The sequence below is a fragment of the Acipenser ruthenus genome, chromosome 5, assembly GCF_902713425.1.
Source record: "Acipenser ruthenus chromosome 5, fAciRut3.2 maternal haplotype, whole genome shotgun sequence".
NCBI classification, from domain to species: Eukaryota; Metazoa; Chordata; class Actinopteri; order Acipenseriformes; family Acipenseridae; genus Acipenser; species Acipenser ruthenus.
Window position 1 is genome coordinate 23,186,533 of NC_081193.1, and position 20,745 is coordinate 23,207,277.

Below are 20,745 nucleotides of genomic sequence, written 5' to 3' on the forward strand. Positions count from 1 at the left end.
CACACAAAACAAATGCATTCGTTTATTCGACGAATAAAGGTCGAATAAACGAATAGACAGGGCCATATAACTAGAGCTGACATTCTTTATATATACTTAGGGCTTCTGTTTTTCAGGTTTTAATAATTTTTTTTTTTCGGTGCTTATTTCTAGCTATTTTTGAGTTTTATGTCAATCGGTTTTTTCGGGGCTTTCGTTTTTGATATACTGTATAAAATGAGCATTTTCGGTTACTTTCCAAAATGCTTGAGCGTTTATTTATTTTATTTTTTTGTGTCAAAACATGTATAGTAACTTGACAGTACTTGCACACTTAAGTTGTACCTGCTTTCCTTTGCTGTCTTCCACAAGGAAATCCCTACGGGCACATTCTTCTGGGTTTTTGTCTGGGGAGGGGAGGGGAGGGGAGGAGAGGGGAGGAGAGGAGAGGGGAGGAGAGGAGAGGGGAGGGGAGGAGAGGGGAGGAGAGGGGAGGAGGGGGGGAGGGGGGGAGGGGGGGGAGGGGAGGGGAGGGGGGGGAGGGGAGGGGAGGGGAGGGGGGGGGAGGGGAGGGGGAGGGGGGGGGGGAGGGGGGGAGGGGGGGGAGGGGAGGGGAGGGGGGGGGAGGGGAGGGGGAGGGGGGAGGGGAGGGGGGAGGGGGAGGGGGGGAGGGGGGAGGGGGAGGGGGAGGGGGAGGGGGGAGGGGGGAGGGGAGGGGGAGGGGGGAGGGGGGAGGGGAGGGGGAGGGGGAGAGGGGAGGGGGGGGGTGTTGTAACGCTAGCCGAATTGCTCTGTTGCCAGCTTTTGATGTCCCAGTGAAGTAAAAATTTCAGCCCAGTCTCGGCATTAACTTCAGTAGCAGTTTACCAAATGCATGTCTCTCAATGAAGGTATAAACCCATCTGCTTATTCATATTTATGAGTTCTATTCTTTTCCTTTTAATATCACATTTCTGAGAATGTGATTAGGATAATTTTAGGTTGGTGTGGTTTTGCTGGGACACAATTTATTTTAAATACAGGTCATGAAATTTCAAACATCATCCAAGGTGGGTGACTGGATAGAAAGAGTTAGTGACATATATTACTTTGCAGTTTGCATTGATAGTCTCCAGGCTTTATAAGCTGATAACTTTCACCTTTGTAACACATTATATATATATATATATTTTTTATTTTGACAAATTAGATTTTTGCCCCGGTAACTAACTTAGTCCCATGTTTTAGTGTCCTCTAGAGAGCAGCAGCAGTTACTTTGGGTTTGTTGCAATTGAAAACATTTTTAATACACAGTTGGGGACTATCTTGATCTGCTTAGTTCGTTGCAATTCGTATTAACTTGTGTACTAGTTTAGTGAACTTAAAGTTAAAAGTTAAGTATTTAAAAGATGTACAGCCTATTAAAATAGAAAACTGTGTAATGGGGTTACATTAACCTCTAACTATAAGGGTGTAAAGGAAGTGCACTTTGACCCTGTTTTTACTGGAAGTAAAAACAAACAAACAAAAAAAAATACACACCTCCATTCCATAAAACTAACCAGAAACAACATGGAGGTCAGATAGGTTAAGTTTGTTTTGGTATGTTTAAAGCTAGCTTTATGATGTTAAAAGTGTTTATTTCCCTTCAGAAAAAAGGGGGACATACTTTGACTTAAATACAGGCATCCAGTGTATACTGTGTATTTTTGTGGTTAACAAGGTGTTGAAGATAGAGGTGTCTGAATAAACATATTTACACCTTAAGAAACATTTTGTGTGGTTATTTCAAAGCAAAACCACCAGTGTGTTACTGTTCATTGGAATACTGGAGCACACCCCAAACTCAACCCCCTCGCTGTCGTCTGTCCAGTTGCTGCTTTTGCCAGTTGTCAGCCGCTTTGTATTTTTGACACTGGTTGGTTGATCCTGTTAGGGCCCAAACAGCTGCTCCCTGTTGCATTAAGGGCTACTTCCCTCACCTCAGCCCAGTCAGGCAGCTGTTAGCAGATTGCTACAGTCTATTAGCTTACAGCAATATATGTTTATCTGGAATGAATACCTTTTACAATGATGGCGCTTTGTCTTTATCCTGTGCTGTCAGTAAATTTGAACCACACTAATTGATACACTACAGAAGGGCCCTGAATGCTGAACAAACGTATTTCTGGCCACAATCCGTTGTCCAGCTGCAGTCTGTACTCTTGAAGGAATGGACTCCGATCCCACAAGATTTCAGGCATCCTACACTGTGTTTCCAGTGCCCAATGGTCTTGTTCTCGAGTGCATGCTTAGATGGGTTTGTTCACCAACAGAAGGGCTCAAGCCTTTTAATTGGAAACCTGTGAATAGAAATTTGTCGTCGATGGGTCCACTGTTAAGATACTTTTCAGATTCTGTATTATTACATTTACTTGAACATATAAATAGTCAGTAACATACATTAATATATACATTAATAGAGAGATTGATTGATTAAGCCTTCTCTATTTGTTGTTAAATGTGGTTCTCCATCGCTTCAGCAGGTTACACTTTTATATCTCAGCTTTGCAAAAGAAGTTCAGGATCCTGACCAGCAGTGATGGTGTCTCTTCCCGTTTTGAGTCATCCCGTGTGCTCACTCAACCTGCCCTGAAGATGCTTTACTACCCATTCTAGAGCTGAATGAACCCTCTTGAAGCAGGAGAGGAGGTCCATCATTGGAACAGCACAGTGCTCATATAGAATGGTGTTCATAAGATGCAGTAGACATTTATGTTCACATTTGTATTCAATAAATACTGTAGCCCTCAGTGGTTTGTTCACAACTGTGATAAAACTTTGAATCAAGATTAAATGAAGTACCTGAAAATAGACACCAGGGGTCACTAAAACGCCAGATCAACAAAGTGTTTTTCTAAAGCGAAAGGAGAAATGAGGCAAGACAAACAGCAGGTGTTGATTATCAAAGTAAAGGGACTCATAAAACCCTTCAAATAAATGTTAATGTTCAGATGAATTTTAAAATGCCGCTCACTCCCAGATTAGCCACTCCATCCCATCATGCACTGCTGGGACACTAGGTAACAACACCTGGTGCTCATTGTGTGGGCAGGGGGTGCATTTTATGAATTGATTTAGTTCATTCACAGGCTGCAGTACCAGATCCATACCAGTTCTTTATTCATGAGCACACGTTTGTGTTTCTCATTGGGCACTGCAAAATGAAAAATTAAATGACTTTAAAATACATATTTATTAAATGGCACAAAAGCAGCCATTGAGAGTTCAGAGTAAGTACACGGTAAGGACTTTAGTTCCTCTACACCAGGGGTGCCCAATCCTGGTCCTGGAGGGCCGATGTCCCTCCTGGCTTTTGTTGCAACTGTGCCCTAAATTACTTAATTGGACCAATCAAGCCCTTATTAGAAGCTTAATTGGTCCAATTAATCAATTTAGTGTACAGTTTGAACAAAAGCCAGGAGGGCATCGGCCCTTCAGGACCAGGATTGGGCACCCCTGCTCTACACAGTTACTTGTGTTTGGGGGTTTCATATTATGTTAATTTGATTCACAGGCACAGGATCACTCATCTTTCTTCGCCGTTTGTTAAACTGAAATAATAGTTAATAACTTAAGTCTGATACTCCAACATCAAAAAGGTAAAGTCTCTCCTTCTCATTCTACAGGAGGTGCAGTTCCTTGGAAACCAAAATAATACCCGAAAAAAACATGATTTATAATTAATAGGACTTCCCTGATTAATTTCCATGTTGCTAGGCTTCTCTTCCTGGCCTCAACCAGCATGCAAATGTACTGGATAGTGTTTGTGTAGATAGTACTGTATATGAAGGACTGCTAAATATAGTGCTGCAGATGGACTGCAAAAAAGGCTTTTTGAATGAGCCTGAACAGTGCCTGCAGTTGAAAGTTAGCCTGTCTGAACCTAGAAATTAATATCAGTCATAAGGTGAAAAAAGGGTTGTATAAAAATCTCTACTGAAAATATGCTTATGCATTACACCCATGTCCTCAGCAAGTTTGATAGATGCAGCAACTAGAGGTGGTATTAACCGTAACATCTATCCACAAAATAACCCTTTCATTAGTGTGACCATTATTTTTTTTTTTTTTTAAACATAACAAACTTACTGTTTCTACCTCCTCACTTCCACTTGCGGTTATAAACATTTTACATGGGTGTGTGTGCTTGGGAGAGCATTTTTAATACATATTGTCATTGCTTGTAGGCACCTGTTGCATTCATTCTTCATCTACTATGATTGCTCTGACAATATTGTAAGTACAGGGATTAAAAGAAAACTCCTATTGCATAGCTATTTGATCCATTCCTGGTTTTACTATGAGCTCAATAAGACATACCTGAGCTTGTTAGCTATACACTGGGGCTGATCAAGCACTTATTAAAACCTGTAATGTGTGAGACTGCTCTTAGGAGTCTTATTTTCATTCTTATTGTGTTTAGTTAATATTTTTTCAGAATTTTCTGATCTTTCTCGTCTGCCCACTCGGGGCACCCCAGTGAGCAGGTGTTATGCCAAATAGTGTCTGTCACCTGGCAGTAATTGGCACCATTAGTACGAAATACGGGCTCCTTGCCAAATAGTATCGCCAGCACAATTGTATCTCATTGAAGATTTTGACTAAAGTAACAATGTGCAACAGATTGTATAACCATCATATTGATTTGATATTTTAATTGTGTTGCGTTCTTTGTTTCTGGATATCAAAGAACATTGTACTGCTAATTGGAGTATTTACTTCGTTAGCAGAATACGGTCTACATTTAGCTTTCAGTGTATGTAATCATGTGCTGAGGATGCCAACATTGTTTGCACTGGCACTTCAAAAATATAGCTTTATTTAAAAAATAAATTGTACAACAGACCTAAAGTAAAGATATTGTTGGAGATACCAAGCAACAGGTTCTTATATAAGACGTAGATGTTGGGGGCAGATTTCAGAAGTCCCAATCGACTGTCTAGTCAGTATCGCTTTATTTATTTATTTTTAAAACCTTGTTTTTTAGGATTTTTTTTTTTGACACTAGGGTAATTTTTAATAACTACTTTTAGTTTGTTTATATAACTGAATTAATGAACTTTACTTTTGTTACCTGCGACAACTGATAGACCAGCAGAAAGTGAAACACTCATTACCAGTGTAGTGTTAGAAAGTGGTACATCGTCAGAATATGGTATGCATACCAAAGCTTGACCCATGTAATATCAGGAAGTGGTATGCTGTCAGATTTTGGTACAGGTCCTATTGTCAAACAAAGCTACATTTACCATGAATTTTATTTATATATATATATTATATATTATATATATATTTTAAAACAAAACTGGAAACAATCAATTTCTCTAAAAAGAAAAAACAATGCACGACGAACAAGACAAAATGAAGTCCACCACAAAGTTGCACAATTAAAAAATGTACAAGACCCAGTCTATTGAATACAATACATATTTGCATACTATTTTCTTAATGGTGGAAAAATATGATAAATTACATTGACAACGATGTAAGAGACTTGTCGGCATATCTTGTTAAACTACTTTGTTGATTTTTGCAAGAATTATTAAGGTATTTGCCCAGTTTTAAAAAAAATAAAAAATAAATAAATAAATGTTTTCTAAAACCAGTTCTTCAATTTTCATGTACTGATTCAAAATGAAAGGTGACAGTTTTTGGCAAAGATGGAGGAAAAAATATTCGAGGCATGCATAAATTAATTCGCATGACTGTGCATGTGTTTTGACTACAAATGAGGCACTATTATTCCGAGAACACTATTTGGCACAACACCTGTTCTTCCTTTAAGAAGTTTACAGCCGCAGCGTGACTCTCTAGCGAAGAGATCAATGCCAACTCAGAAATGGAAATATAATTGAATCACTTCTGTGCTCTCCCACTCCCGACTGACCCGATCAACTTCCTGAAGATGAAGATCAAATTCAGGGCCAAGAGTTATCATTTATAAAATCTATACATGGTAGGGTTTTTCAGATTACTAAAATGTCACAGCAGGTGTCAATACCAAAAAAAAAAAAAACCCACCAAAGCTGTACATGTGTATGATTTGTAATAAACACACACACACCCCTAACTTAATCTCATTTAAAAACTAGATCTCTACCCAAAGTATGCAAAAGTAAAAAGAATGTCCCAAACAGGTTTGAATCACTTTTAGATATGCAGATCTCTTGCTATGTGTTAAAGTGTGACGTGCACGGATATGCAACACGAAGCAGGGTGGGGGGGGGTGGGGTAATACCAAACGGTATCAAAGACAACTTTGGATGGTTGATTTGATTCTGGGATCATCCAACAGCAGGTTTACAGCACTTCTTTTTAGGATGCAGTTAAGGAGCGTTGCATCTGAATGATACACAGGGGACCGGTGCTGTGACAGCATCAACAAAGTATTTGGTTTTTATCAGACCTTTAATATTTTAGGTGTGCAGCTTTGTGTGACTAACAACTTGGTGGTAAAGGATTTATTCTCAGTCAGGAAGCACCACAGACTACTGTCAACGAAGGCTCTGCTCCAACCCCCCTGAGCTCGCCAGGCTGCTGGAAAGGAAATGTGAAGTTAATGTTTCAGGTGCCATGTGGTATTCCACACCGGTCATAACTGATTACTGTATGCTCCTGCATCAATTCACATGCACTGGCATGCATACGCAAATAAGGAACTAACAGATATGCTCCAAGCATCCCCTGGGCTTTAAAACACAATAATGACAATGTCTCCACCAGGGAAGCAGTGCAGTCTTGTGACTGGAGTTGGGCTGAGGAGGAGGGTTGTGACTCTGATCCCACTTAACTGTGAAAAAATTGAAATTGGGTGCAAATCAATGTAATTCACACAGGATGATCATCAAGACGACAAATTTGGCCTTGAATATAACTTCAGTTGTTAGCTGACAATATGCCTGTTGTTACAGACACCCCGACAAACACAAAATTCATGTTCACACAGAACAAATGTTAAAGGTTGCCAAGCAAAATTTTAAATACTATGCTAAAGAAAATAGCTGAAAACCAACCATGAATATCAATTGAGAAATACTAAAAGAAACTTGAATTAAATGACAAATTCAAGTTTCTTTTACTGTCAATACTTACAAATCACCCTATGCGAATTACAGTGGTTTGCAAGCGATTCAGAAAAGGCATTTTAAAGCATCATATGATGACAAACAAAAAAGAGGAGAACATAGTAAGTTTAAAATAGTTTATTTGTTTTAAAATATACAACCTCAGTTTAAAAATTCAGAAAATAAAATTAGTACAGGTTAAGTCTTTTTTTTTCTTTTTTACAAGGATGAAATTTAGAGGGTGCAACTACAAAACCATGGAAGCTTTGTCTTTAGGAAAAGAAAAAGAGAAATGGAATGGAATGAACAGATATGGGACAAAAACAATAATGAAAACCCAACAAACACAGTTCTATTTCTTAGGACCATAAAAGGATCTCATTGCAATATACCGCTAGGAAACACAAATCAGTGCATACCCCTAACCGTAATGAGAAATGAAAGTCTCAAGCCCATTAGAGGACATACTTCGTATATATAACTACAATTACACTCACTATGTTGTTAGTTTCCACCTTAACCAATCCATCCTTACAAAAATGAAGCATTAGAAAGAACAGAAGACATCTGGGTTTATCAATCAATAGCTTTGGATTCTTGTGACAGGAGTATCAAGATCAATTTGATTAATGACGATATATATATATATATATATATATATATATATATTTTTTTTTTAAATTTGGGGGTGGGGGGGGTGGGGGGTTATATATTTTTACAAGTCAAAAACTGTAGATCTGGGATACTGTACTAAAGTATGATTTCAGAGTTCCTAGACTGTTTATGAAGTAAAAATGACACTGGATCACCTGTTCAGAGCAAGCTGGGATAGTCGGAAAACTCCTGGGGTAAACTTACAATTACTCATTTTACTGAACACGAATAAAGGAGAATATTAATTCAGTGTGACCAGTATGAATACAGCTTAAAAAAAGCAGATATGAAGCCCCTATTCAACTAATTCAAGCAGTTTTTTTTTTACTTTTTTGAAATACAAACAAACAAAAAAAAAAATGTGACGGCGATACTGAAGCGATGCAAAAACAAATAGGATTCGTGTCTATTTTTGCGATTTTGTCGTGATCAATGAGGAACAGCTGCCCTTGCACGCATTTAGTAAACAACGGCAGAAGAAAATAATTCTTGCAGTATCAATATACCCGGAGCTGTACAATAAAAGGACACAAAAAATATAAAGACACAGCAATGAGGGAGAACATCTGGCAGTCCATTTTCAGGGAACTGGATATCGCTGTGGTGTACGATTCATTTACCTTTACTGAAATAAGTATTCTAAAAAGCCATTTTATTAGCTGTATAAAGGGACTATCATACATGTGATTGTGTTCCAGCTGATGATACAAATCAGAGGAGAGTCAACTATCACATCCATGCGCCTGTAGCCACTGGCATGAAAGGTAGTGTTGCAGCGAAAGTACCATTTTAAATCACAGGACAAACTGCATCGCGTCCGGCGTGTGGAGACCTTGAGTCTACATGAAAGTTAAAGAAGATGTGGAGAAAGCATCTTGAATCTGCCTCATAACTTAAGAGCCGATGTGCACGAGAAAGATGAGTAATCACATTTTCCCATGAAAGCTAGTGAAAAGTGCACCTTCAGAACATCACAGAACACAATGAAATATTCATACCGATGTTTCCACATGTGTAACACTGACAAATGTCTGTTTTTGGCTTTAAGGGAGTAGGCAGCATATTTTAGAAAGTAATAAAGGGAATGCATTATTTATTTTGGGGAGACAGTTCTGTTTATTAATTGATGACAATAAGAATAAGAAGCTCCTTTTTGTATAATGAAATGGAAATTCACAATATCGCACATCAGACTGCCCCAACTGTCTCATATTCTTGACCTAACAACTGTCCTGTCACGCTGAAGCCAATTTCTTTGAATAATTAAAGACGAGGAGAGCTGTAATAGCAGATGGTGAAGACCTATGTAGAATGTAATGTCATTCATACAGTACATTATGACTCACACCATATAAAGAAGGGAGCATTGCTTTAAAATTTTTACTTGCTGCCTGCAATGCCATATTGTCACTGATGTGTTAAAAATGGCCAACACTCTTCACATTACGCGAGCAGACTATATACACAGAGTAAGTATGGAGGTGTTTTAAACAGATCATGGTATGAGAACTGAGGTTCTCTAGGCAATTTCCCTATCATGTATTTGAATCAAGACACGGAAATGTTACTTCATAACCCCCGCTTCTTCATTATCCCAGCCTGCTCTACGTAATAAACCAAAAATACAACTTCCTCATTTTCAAAAACTGAATTCCAGAAACTACAACTTATAGCACCTTGCTAATTCTCATACAGACAACACATCTGAAATACTGCATTAACATTTGCTCCTAATGTTGCATCTGTTACATTTTGAGATGTGGTGTGGGTTAAAAATGCTTAAAATGGTGAAGACAATTGACCACCCTTAATTACAGGAATGCTTCCCTACCATGCACATTTTATGGTGTGTTGCACTAACAGGAATGGGGAACTGTGGTTAAGCTGATACCACTGTACAGTGGTGATACTAAACCTAACCATTTACCCACAAAAGCTGCTCCATTATTTTAAGTGCAACACCAACATTTAATTTATATTGAACAAATGTGTAGTCTTGTTTTTCATTGGGGAGTGGTTATGATTTTGCTCAACACAAAGTAATAAATTCACTATCTGGAGTACATTTACTCTGGAAGTCAAGACTGCTCTGAATATCTCATTGATGGACTTAACGCAAATCAATGCACAGTAAACATCATGACGAAATCTTAACGCTAAATAAAAAAATAAATACAAGGAAAAACAACAAGTATAACATCAAACGTATGTCAGATCAACGCTACAAAATAAAGATTACATTCCTGATCAGGTAAATAAACAGATGACATGTGAATTCAGAAAAAAAAAAAAAATGCACTTCTGCAAAGACACTGACTTACCCCTGAGCCAACAATTGGTATAAATGAACTGCTGGGCTGCTCAAGCAGTCTTTCAAGTAGCAGTTCTATCACCTCTTTCAAATTACACGGCATGTTTTCAGAATTGGTAAAGAGGATTATTATTTTATTTTATTTTTTGTCAACACTGAAAGAAAATAGCAGTGCATGTCAAAGACCTGCAGTGTGATAGTGTGAAGCAAACGGACTAGGCTGACAGTGGGGGTTGAACCCGGGTCTCTGGTGGCTGGTTCCACAGACCCGGATTAGCAATCTTGGACTACCAAACGTTATCTTAGGTAAGGTAGTCCAAGATCAGAACTGATGATGGGTCTGTGATACCCGCCATTAATGACTTTTTCTCTGGGCTTGGAGAAACAACTAGATGTTTTAAATCCAATGTCTGTGAAAGGATCAACTCACTCCAAAGCACCCACCACAAGACATCTGGGCAGTTTCTCTATTAAAAGGGTCACGTACTGTTGTGGATCAGTCTGATCAAAGTACACTACTGTATGATTTAAGAGTTCTTGTATATTTGTATTCTAAAATGGTACAGCATTATACTGTTGGTCATTCAAATTAACAAACAAGGATAAGTATTTGCACAACTACATACTTGGTTGGATAAAGACCCTGTTCTACGGAGGGCAAAGTTTACCAGGACAACTGTGATCCCATGTTAGCTGGCACTAAGATACCAGTCACTTGTGTTCGTCTATATTTACTAATATCTCACATGGGTAAAACACCAGTTAGTTACTTCTGTTACAATTTAACACAGATTACAAAATGGAAAAACTATGTGATTTAATTTTCAGAGACATGCGTAAGCAAGCCTATAGGAAATCAATAGGCTTACATGTGACTGCCCCTTTGTAAATCAAGCTGCTATAATATGTTTGCTGATTTTAGGTATGAAGTGCTTTAGCAGCGTACAAAGCTTTTGCAAATTCAGATCAGATTATAAACAATGCGGACAGAGAACATCGGGATTAACACCTGGGTTCTGATCTTTGTCAGTAAAATGAGCTGTACTAGAAAAAAGTGAAATATAAAAATACTTTTTTTTTTCTGCACACCTACAAAACACTGCTGTGATGAAGACAGACAGTCACATGTCCTGAATGTCTATTTTCAGTCTGTACAGCTTTGTTTGCAGTATTTTCACACAAGACAAAAGATGAAAACTGTCCCTACATACAGTATGCAGAAATAGATAACCAGACCTCAAAACGCAAATTCACACACAAGTTCAAACCTGCAATCACTAAAAACTGAAAGTGCACTGGTAAACTTTAGAAGATTGAGAGGGAGCCTTTACAATAAACTATGCCTCATTTGCTTGCTATTATACTTCAGTGGCCACATACTGTATTCCCTACTTTTTAAAGAAACATATACACAGCTAAAGTTCATATTAAAACGTGATCCTTCAAGGGACACTGAATCTTTTTAAATTATATCATACCCCGTATCAAGCGGACAGGCACTGCAAGTGAATAAAAGGGTCCGCTGAAATTATACTGTAAACGGCAGCAAGATCCTGCAACAGCAACTCCAGAGACGCTGCTGTTAACACCAGGTGGACAGTCTCGGGTGGTCTAGGAACATCTCAGACGTCTGCAAGTCCCATATGCTATCCAGCAGCCCACCAGTTACTCCCTCAAGTGCCCGCGGGCAACTGTTAACCAAGAAAGAGAAAGCATCTGCCTTGGTTGCTTTTAAATACTATGCATAGGGCAATTTCATTCTGCACAACGGGATACCCTGGATCACAACAATTAGGGTCCAACACACCCCAATAGAGCACAATGCTGAATGCACAGTGCATTGCGAAAGATTGTGAGGCATGCCTCTAAAATCGTGTGGAGTTTCAAAGCACCTCAAGTTTGTTTAAAGAAGTCAGATATCTAACCCTGTACAGTACTGAGGCATGTATGTATGTGTGTAATGTAATATTATATATATCTTGCACCAAAAAGCTAAAGTCCACCTTTTTATAATAGCTACCTGTGCTGTCTAGACATGCTCTCAAAGCATTTAACTTATTGATGGGGAAAAGCCTGCTTACAAAAGCCACATTTATCAATCCACATGTGGCTGTTCTAGACAGGCAATACATAGACAACATGCTTCTGCTGACAGCCTCTCCTCATCCACAACTGGTCTGACTGACTGTCTCATTCATAAACTAAGGGGTGCCAAGAGAGTATCTGCTGTTCAGCGTCTCCTCTTGTTCCCTAACCCTGTTTAATCAAGAAGGTTTCCATGCTCCTGTGCCCGGGTCAGGCTGTCCTTGCGGTGCAGGTGATGGACCCCCATCCGTTTGGGGCTCTTCTGGGGCCTGGAGGAGGTTGTGGTGATATGGTGTAGAGGTGGCTTCTCTCCAAACTCCTCCAAGCTGGGGAAAGCCCTTGGAGCGATCATTGTCAACTCCTGTGGCAGAATATCCTGCTCCTCTCCGGAGCTCCCAGCAGACCCTATGTCCACATACTCCTTCGTCTTCACCACAGGGCTCGTCTTGGTCATGGGGGTGGTAGCAATGGTGGTGTCAACGCTGCCACCATCATCCTGAGTGTCTACAGCCATCAGGAGCCTCTCGCTCTCCTCATGGGAGCAGTCAGTGTTGTAGTGGCCCTTCTTGACCCGGCACTCTGCAACGCTGTTATCTGTGTCCAGACTGGACTCACGACTGACAGTCCAGCTGTGTGCCGACGACTCTTCCCCATCAGAGTAGGCGCCCCGCTGCTCCCCCCTTCCCCTCCTACCTCCAGGCACAGTCTTACCCTGGAAGCTCCTCTGCAGCTCATTGGCAGTCTCGCTGCTGAAGGAGGTGCGGTTGACCAGAGTGCCCTTAGAACTGGGAGCCATCTTCTCCACAAACATGCGCTGCCAGTTGGACAGGATGTCCTCCTCCGAGCTGGCCGAGCTGGCAAGGGCGCTGGGGGCCTGTGGTGGGCTGCTGAATGGGCTGGACTGGGTGGAGCGGAGGTCAGTCATGTCCTGCTGTGGAGGGCAGCGACTGCCACAACCTCCACCGGCGCCAGAGGAAGAAGAAGCCCCCGACCGCCAGCCTCCCTCGGACACAGCAGGGCTGTTGGGCATCGTTCTCTGCCGCTCCTCTTCATCGTCTCCTTGCACCAGGCTGAGGGAGATGGCCTGCCGGGTGGCGTAGGTACAGTTTGGCAGCGGGCTGTTCTTTGGGATCTTCACCTTGTCGTCGGTGGAGAACTCAATGACCTTGCGACCTGGGTAGAGAGGGTGGGGGGGCGGGGGGGTGGGGTACGGGTTCAGCTTCTCAAAAGAGGGCACCACTCCTCCGTTCCCTCCTTCCTCTCCTGCCAGGCTCTCTACACTGCCCTGCCGGCCACACATCCCGTTCTGTTGCTGCTGGTGGGCTCCTCTCGCCAAACCCTGCCCACTGCTGTCCCGACCCTGCCCGTTCCTGTCGGCCTGCTGTCCGGTCATGTCCACGTGCACAAAAACATCCTCCGCCACGGGGCGCCCTGCGCTGCTGCTCGACTGGGCAGAGTTCAGCACCAAAGGCTCCGGCTTCTCCAGCACCCGGGCAATCACTGATGTGGGTACCACGTCAGTAGGAGCCAGGCTTGGGGACAAATCTTGCTGGACTTGCCCTGAATCAGGGGGACTGATCTTCATGTGCTTGTTAACCATGTCTTGTAATTCATAAGGAAGCTGAAGAAAAAAAAAAAAAAAAAAAAAAAAGGATTGTAAGAAAAACAGAAGCTTTTAGTCTTGTCAACTTGTAACATGTTAGCATTGAATCACTACAATAGGCGCTGCCTTTGAAAGTCCCTGTTGCTGCAAGGCAAACAGTACAGACTACCTACCAACCTGTGAACTGCAATAGAATGCTAGCTCAGCAGCACAGTGACCTCCAATTGCACCAGTCTTAACTAGCTGTAAACTAGTCAGAAGGTCCCAACTGTACAATTATGCCACCTTTTGTGAAACAGTCCTGCGATGGGAATTGTATGGTTCCTATAATAGCTCTGCAGTGTGAAACAGGATTGGGTCAACTGTAAAACAGAGGCAACCTACTGGCACATTACTTCAGATCTTACGGTGTATTGGTTGAACTAATTGAAAAGGGAACACCTTGTTAATAACAATTATGAGGACCACTTGGAGAATAGAACTTCTCACATACTCATGAGCACTACTCTAGATCAGTGGTACTCAATTCTGTCCCTCGAGATCCATTCCATGCAGGTCCTAAATTAGTTAATTCAGTCTTAGCAGGTTCAATTCACTATTTTAAAAACCTGGACTGGAATGGATCTCGAGGGTCAGAATTGAGTAGCACTGTTCTAGATGATGATACATTAAGATTCTCCTGTACCCAAGGCCACCAGTCAGATTTGGATATGTGAGATACTGTAACTGACCTAAAATCTCTTCATGAAAAAGCAATCATATCTCAGTCCAGTATGTTTCTGATTGTTTAAAAATGCAAGTTTAAAGTATTGCTCTATCATGATTATGAGTAATGGTGAATACTCATAACCATTTTCAAAAACAGCTATGTTGGAAGAAAAAAAACAAAAAAAACATTTTACAGCGGTCATTCGGATTAGGGACATACTGTAGAAACACGTTAGCAGCTAACATATTCAGTTTTCCAGTACCCTAGGTCGATACATATATCTAATATCTGAAAGGGTGGCAATCAATATGAAATAGAAGGACCCTTTTTGCTGCTGATTTTACTGAAGATTGTATTACATGCACTCCGTTAAAAGGTTAGACCGAAACCCCCATCACACAAAAATGCATCTGTATCTATAAAATCGGATTAGACGATTAAAAAAAAAAAAAGGGCAGCACACATCTGGAATTTCTAGCCTTTACTTAGCGCACTGACATTTGCAGGATTGAATGGAGCAGGGCTGCGATCGATTGCTGGAAAAATGGGCTGAGTGAGGTAGTGATTTCACAGCCCTGTGCACGAAGCGCTAACGATCCTATTAAGCAGTAATTCTACACCCTCAGCTTCCCCTCATCGGGAGGACAATAACCAATCCAGTTTCCACCACAGCCACACTACCATTCCTTTAACAGCAAGGGGGTGTGGTCATTGCAGATCTTTCCATTCCCCACTTTGTTTTCTATCTCAGTCTGTCTGATTAGCAGGCCAGAATAGAGAAATCCATACGGGGAGATGAGAGAGACTTGCTTAAATCTTCAGCACCCCACATTCTCTTTTTATTGAAGTCATTTAAATGAGGTGTTTGACATCAGCAGGCATGCATGTGTATTTATTTAGTGCTATAGACTGTCTCTGTTTCTCAAATACTTACAGACAGCACCAAACATAAAACAATCAAGATCACTTTCATGTTGCAATTGAGATAATTGTGACATGCGTACATGCTCCCTGGGCAAAGTTCATTAGGACCCCAAAGGAAGCATGAAACACTCTTTTCAAACATGCTTAAGAACTTCAAAACTCTGCTTTACACATCTAAGAGATATTACATGCTAGGTTACAACTATAGTCCAACAATGCTTTAAATTTGTAAGGTCATTTGTGGCAACGCCCCTTTTCCGTTATGTACCTTGTTATGTAAAAAAACTAGAAATAGCAAGAACAGAAATAAGCCTATCAAGCAGAACAAGAAATCAAGTTTAACCGCTGTGTCACTTTTGTTTAATCTTAAAAAGGTGGCACACGTTTTCAATGCTTGCCTTGCAACTTTGTAGTGGGGTTGTAACCGTCTATAAAAAGAGAATTATCCTGACCATTATTTATTTAGCTATTTAACCAGGATTTATCACAGTGAACCCAGTAGCTCCTCTCCAAGAAATTAGAGGTCGATGGCAGTCGGCCAACTCACTGAGCAGATGAGGCGTTTTACATCAGCATAGCAGCAAAATAGTTTCATAAATCATGCTGTCGTCGTTAGCCAATCAGCGCACTGCATTTCCTGCAGGAGAGGATATTTCTGTACATTGGAACTCTGTCACGGCTCTGTACAGAACCAATTCTGAGAACTGATCTTAGATTTACAACACATTATCCTAATAAATATGACCACTAATAGTACAAGTTTAACTGTCAAAAACATGAATTATATAAAAAATAATAATAATAATTGGGTTGAAGTTCTACCAGGGTTTAAAGTGTCTTATCCTGACATTGCCTTTGGCAAGCCTCAAACATCCTGTAAACAAGCTGATATCTTACACATGTTAATCAATTACTTTGTTTACAGCAACAGCCTTCACAGCCACAACAATTTGCACTTAGTCCCAATAGATTCAATTAACCACTACTCACAGGTATGTTCAGAGTTCTTTCTTTCTTTCTTTATGTTATTTTATTTTATTTATCCTTACTCTAGGTCAGGAAAACCCAAACAGCCTAAGCTACAGTAACATGTGGAAATTGTTGCCAAACTGCACTTTTCAGAAAGGCAAAACCAATGGGTTTTAATTAGGAACTATGACATAAATACTGTACGGCACTAGAAATACCCTTCTAATTGGCTGGTAGTAAAATTCATTTTCCTAATCTTTGTTAGCTTGAGTTCTATTTTCACTGCTACCATTATTTAAGTGCTTCACACTTTAATTTCCAATAGATTTTTCTTCACTTTGAAACATCTCAGTTAAAACACTATAGCGCAGCACCCGTCTATCATATTGGTACACATGGACACAAAACTGGGAACCCGTCAGCCAAATGGAGCCAAAAATGCCACCAGTCAGCCACCTTTGATCAGATCATCATCAAAATCTAAAAATCAGCACATGAAGGCTCATCACACAATAAAATAAAAATATGAATCTGCCATTTTGGACTATAAAAACTCTTCAAGATGCAGTCATATTGGGGCATATATATAGTTTAGCAGGCCAGGAAAAGTCAGGCTTCACCCGTTCCGATCTGAGAATGTTAATGCGCATTTTCAAACACATTTTCAAACCAACAGTTCCTAACTGAGAATTCTGACCGCTCCACCCCTTTCTGCGGGATAAAATCGTATTTCAAACTCGATTTTCATCCGATACAAGTATTCGTGGCAATTATTAAGCCCCACAAAAATACTTGCATCTGCCTCATTGGCAACAGCTGGATGGGAATCGAGTTTCACAACCATAACAACATTTTCTGGAGATTTAAGTGAGGATTCTCAAAGTAACTTCTATATAATACACATTTTTTAGATCGGCAGTCACGGTTAGTACACCGTCAGATACAGCCTGTTACTTTTGTGTGGCTGTCTTTTGTCAATGACATATCCTTATGACAATTATCACATTTAAAATTCTATAGTTTTAAGGGGGTAAAGATGTTATATACCAGTGTCTCAATGGGGGGGGGGGGGGGGCGGGGGTTGGGGTGTCGCCATCATTATTTTGATTTTCTTGGTTATATATATAATTTTCAGTTACTGAATGTTTTTGCTACCTGCCCGAGGACAGTACCCACCGTTCTGATAGAATGTTTCATTGTTCTTGCGGCCCTGCTAATCTCCACAGCTTTAAATGCTTAGCCCACTAAACTACACCTATGCCTATACTGGACAGGAAGTCAAAGCCAAGATCCTTCAACAAATTCCCCATTGGTGGCTGTTATACCTTCCTAATCAATAAAACAAGTATCCATAGAAATGCAGGGACACCAGTACATCAAGGATCAATCAGAAAGATTGCCCTTTGCACTGATCCCCTTGAAATTTTTGCTATTTTTGTCTTTGCCTCTGTGCTGTTGAGTGTCCTTTAAGGAACTGGCTACTTATGGGTCTGCTTATTGGACTGGGTTCATAATTCTGTATGCTACACTGAGATTAACTGTGACTTTGGGACAGGTAAAGGGTATTGGGTACATGCAAAGACAAGAGAGGTCTGCTCTATTGTGTTGCTCCATTTACGTTAAAAAAAATAAATTAATTAAAACAATTATAAAAACATATTTAAAATCAAAAGCGGATCTTATGGGGGCAGTGAAAAGGTTTTACTGAGGGTATGAAAAAGAATAAAGCCTTAGTTGGCCATACATACACTATTGAGTACTGGCGCAGATTCATAATTTCCCTTGCAGTGATTTTTCAAAGCAGAGGAATTATGCAATGCAAACTAGATAAGTAGCCAAGAGGGACATGTTTACTGGGTTGCCAATAATATACTTCTGAGAACTGACGCAGTGATGATAAGATTCCTTAAAATGTATAAATACACTGTAGAAAACATGATGTTGGGAATGAGAGCTGACATTAATACATTTAAATAGCTTCTTGATCTTTTTTCATGCACTCACACACAGACACACACGTGTGGGAGTTGCGTATAGCAACACTGAACAGAGCTGCCTCAAATTAACACCACACCAGCAATAGGAAGAGACACTTGAAATCAGAACAATTTGGTTTGTTGTGTTTCTAGTACATTTTATTGCTACAAGCTACTACAAGTCAGTAGCTGTGCTGAAAACCAAAAAGAGAGTCTGTGGAGTTTGTTAAGTCAGTGGTCATGTTGAAGTATGAAAACTTGATAACTCTCACCCAAGGTGCTTAGAGAGAACATTTTTTAATTTGTCAGTATTTTTACGCCCCAATTATATTATTTCTTGGTCTGACGAGCCAGCTTCCCAATATTTGTTTTGCTTAAATCCACATGTATGGCGTACGGTGAATAAACAAAACAGTTGTTACTCAACTTCTAGCAATGCGTTACTTTGGCACAACACTGTATAGTTGTAGCACAGCCAGAAAAATCACCCAATTTTTCTCAGGGTAGAAACTGGGTCAATGTCTCCATATCTCGCTACACACACACCGTACTCCTCCTTTGTGTGTATAAGTATAAAGCAAGAACAGATCCCACCTCTTAGTGGCAATCTCCACCCCCACCCACCAGACATTGAGGGTGAAAAGCAGGTTTTTGATTAACGCTCTGCCCGCTTCACGGTGAGAGCAGGGGCGCCCAACTTTCACTTTAATAGTGAGGGGGGCAAAGGTAAAGAAGAACTGCCACGCATAGCGAAGCAAACTTTTTTAAAAATTTCTTTTTTTGCTAAGAAGCTCCAGTAAACCTCATTTTTACTGTTCAGTCTTTCAAGTTACAGTTTTTGTAATAATAAACCCACAAAATTGGACAGGTTTTTCAACATAAAATACAGAATAGTTACTAACTGAGCATTTATTAAGTACAAACACAAGTAGCACCAAATGGCAGAACCAGTTTCAGTGGCATATCTGCACAATGCTGTACAGTACCTATAATTCCAACGTGCAGCTTATTAAAGGGAAGTGCTAAACAAAAACAAACAATAACATGTACAACATGTTATAATATGGCTTGTTTATTGATAGATATATTGACATAACTATGATAAGTTAAAATATTCCTTGCTTAGCTTTGTTTTAAATGTAGTGCTGGATGCTAGGGAATGTTTTTCACGTTTTGTCATCAGACAATGCTGAGTTCAATTATCACAGCGAAACCTGCTGCTACGAGATTTTCAGAAAGTAAACAGTACTGCAGGACAATGCTTGGTGCTGATAGGTTAAAACAATAAGCACCTGACCTCACATTGCAATGCTTCGTGCCAATTGTTTGTAACACTAAACACCAGCCGGCCCGTCATACAGCCAATTCATGACAATATTACAGACAGTGCAGATCAACCATACACTACTCATACATTAACAAGAGTACAGTTGTGTTCAGCCGCACAGACAGCACTTACATCTTTAGACACCAAAATAAATAAATAAATAAATAAATAAATAAATAAATATTGATGCGCCGAGTATGTGAAATTGACCTGCCCCTGACCAATGGAGGCGATGATATACTGTAACCTATATTATGAGCACTGGCGTAGCCAGAACATTTTTGCCACTGGGGCAAAAATACAAATATCTCTAGAAATTTTCCATTTTTGCCAAGCATTTCGTTCTGATTCAGTTTTAAGTACAGCTATGGCCAAAAGTTTTGCAGCACATATAATTAAATTAAAAAAAATAAATAAAAAAATATATTTTTCTACTGGAAGCCATAATATAGTAGTACAGTATTTCATGTTAGATTTAGAAATGTCACATTTTTAAATTTTTGTCCGCATATGGAAAACTACAAAGCGGTATGTAATTCAATATATTAACGTAATATTATTCCGCAGGTTTCATTCGACTTTATGAAGTAAAATGTGTTAATTCTATATGGTGACACAAAAGTTTTGGCCATAGCTGTATGTTAATGCCCAAGGTTTAACATTCATAAAATGTAACCAAAATGCATGTCCCCATATTAGCTTATTAAATAGCGAATATTAAAATACGTTCTCATATCTTGCATGAATATAGATTTATATTCATTAACAAAGGTATATTTTTAAATATTTTTCCTGAAAACACCCAGATTGAAAACTATAATCATTGGTTTAAATAAAGCTTAGCAGTTTTATTTATTAGTGTGACAATGTCGAATAACATTATTTATCGACTATTCATACCTTACAAGTTACAAGAACAAAGTTTCACGAGTTGGATGGGGCAAAATGCCCATGTTAAAAACATCGATAATGCATAAGATTTCCAAAGGTATGAAATACATTTTTAAACTACTGCCACCTGTGCGTATAGAAGGCAGTAGTGACTGAAAAAAACTGCATCTTGCCCCATTCTACCCTGTTATTTCCAAAATGTACATTTTTTTTTAAACTATTAACTATTTTG

The 20,745-nt window shown here is 39.7% G+C and overlaps 1 protein-coding gene across 3 annotated transcripts in view; it reads right to left on the reverse strand.

Moving 5' to 3' along the window:
* Positions 1-7,187: 7,187 nt before the first annotated feature.
* LOC117402967 (tight junction-associated protein 1-like) overlaps positions 7,188-20,745 on the reverse strand; it is an 84,277-nt gene continuing 70,719 nt past the window's right edge. For 2 of the 3 annotated variants that reach the window (XM_059023844.1, XM_034004708.3), the window contains one exon: positions 7,188-13,735. In XM_059023844.1, coding sequence (XP_058879827.1) covers positions 12,290-13,735 — 1,446 coding nt within the window. In that variant the 3' untranslated portion in view covers positions 7,188-12,289. The remainder of the gene's footprint in view (positions 13,736-20,745) is intronic. The other variant, XR_004663485.2, reaches the window with a different exon arrangement.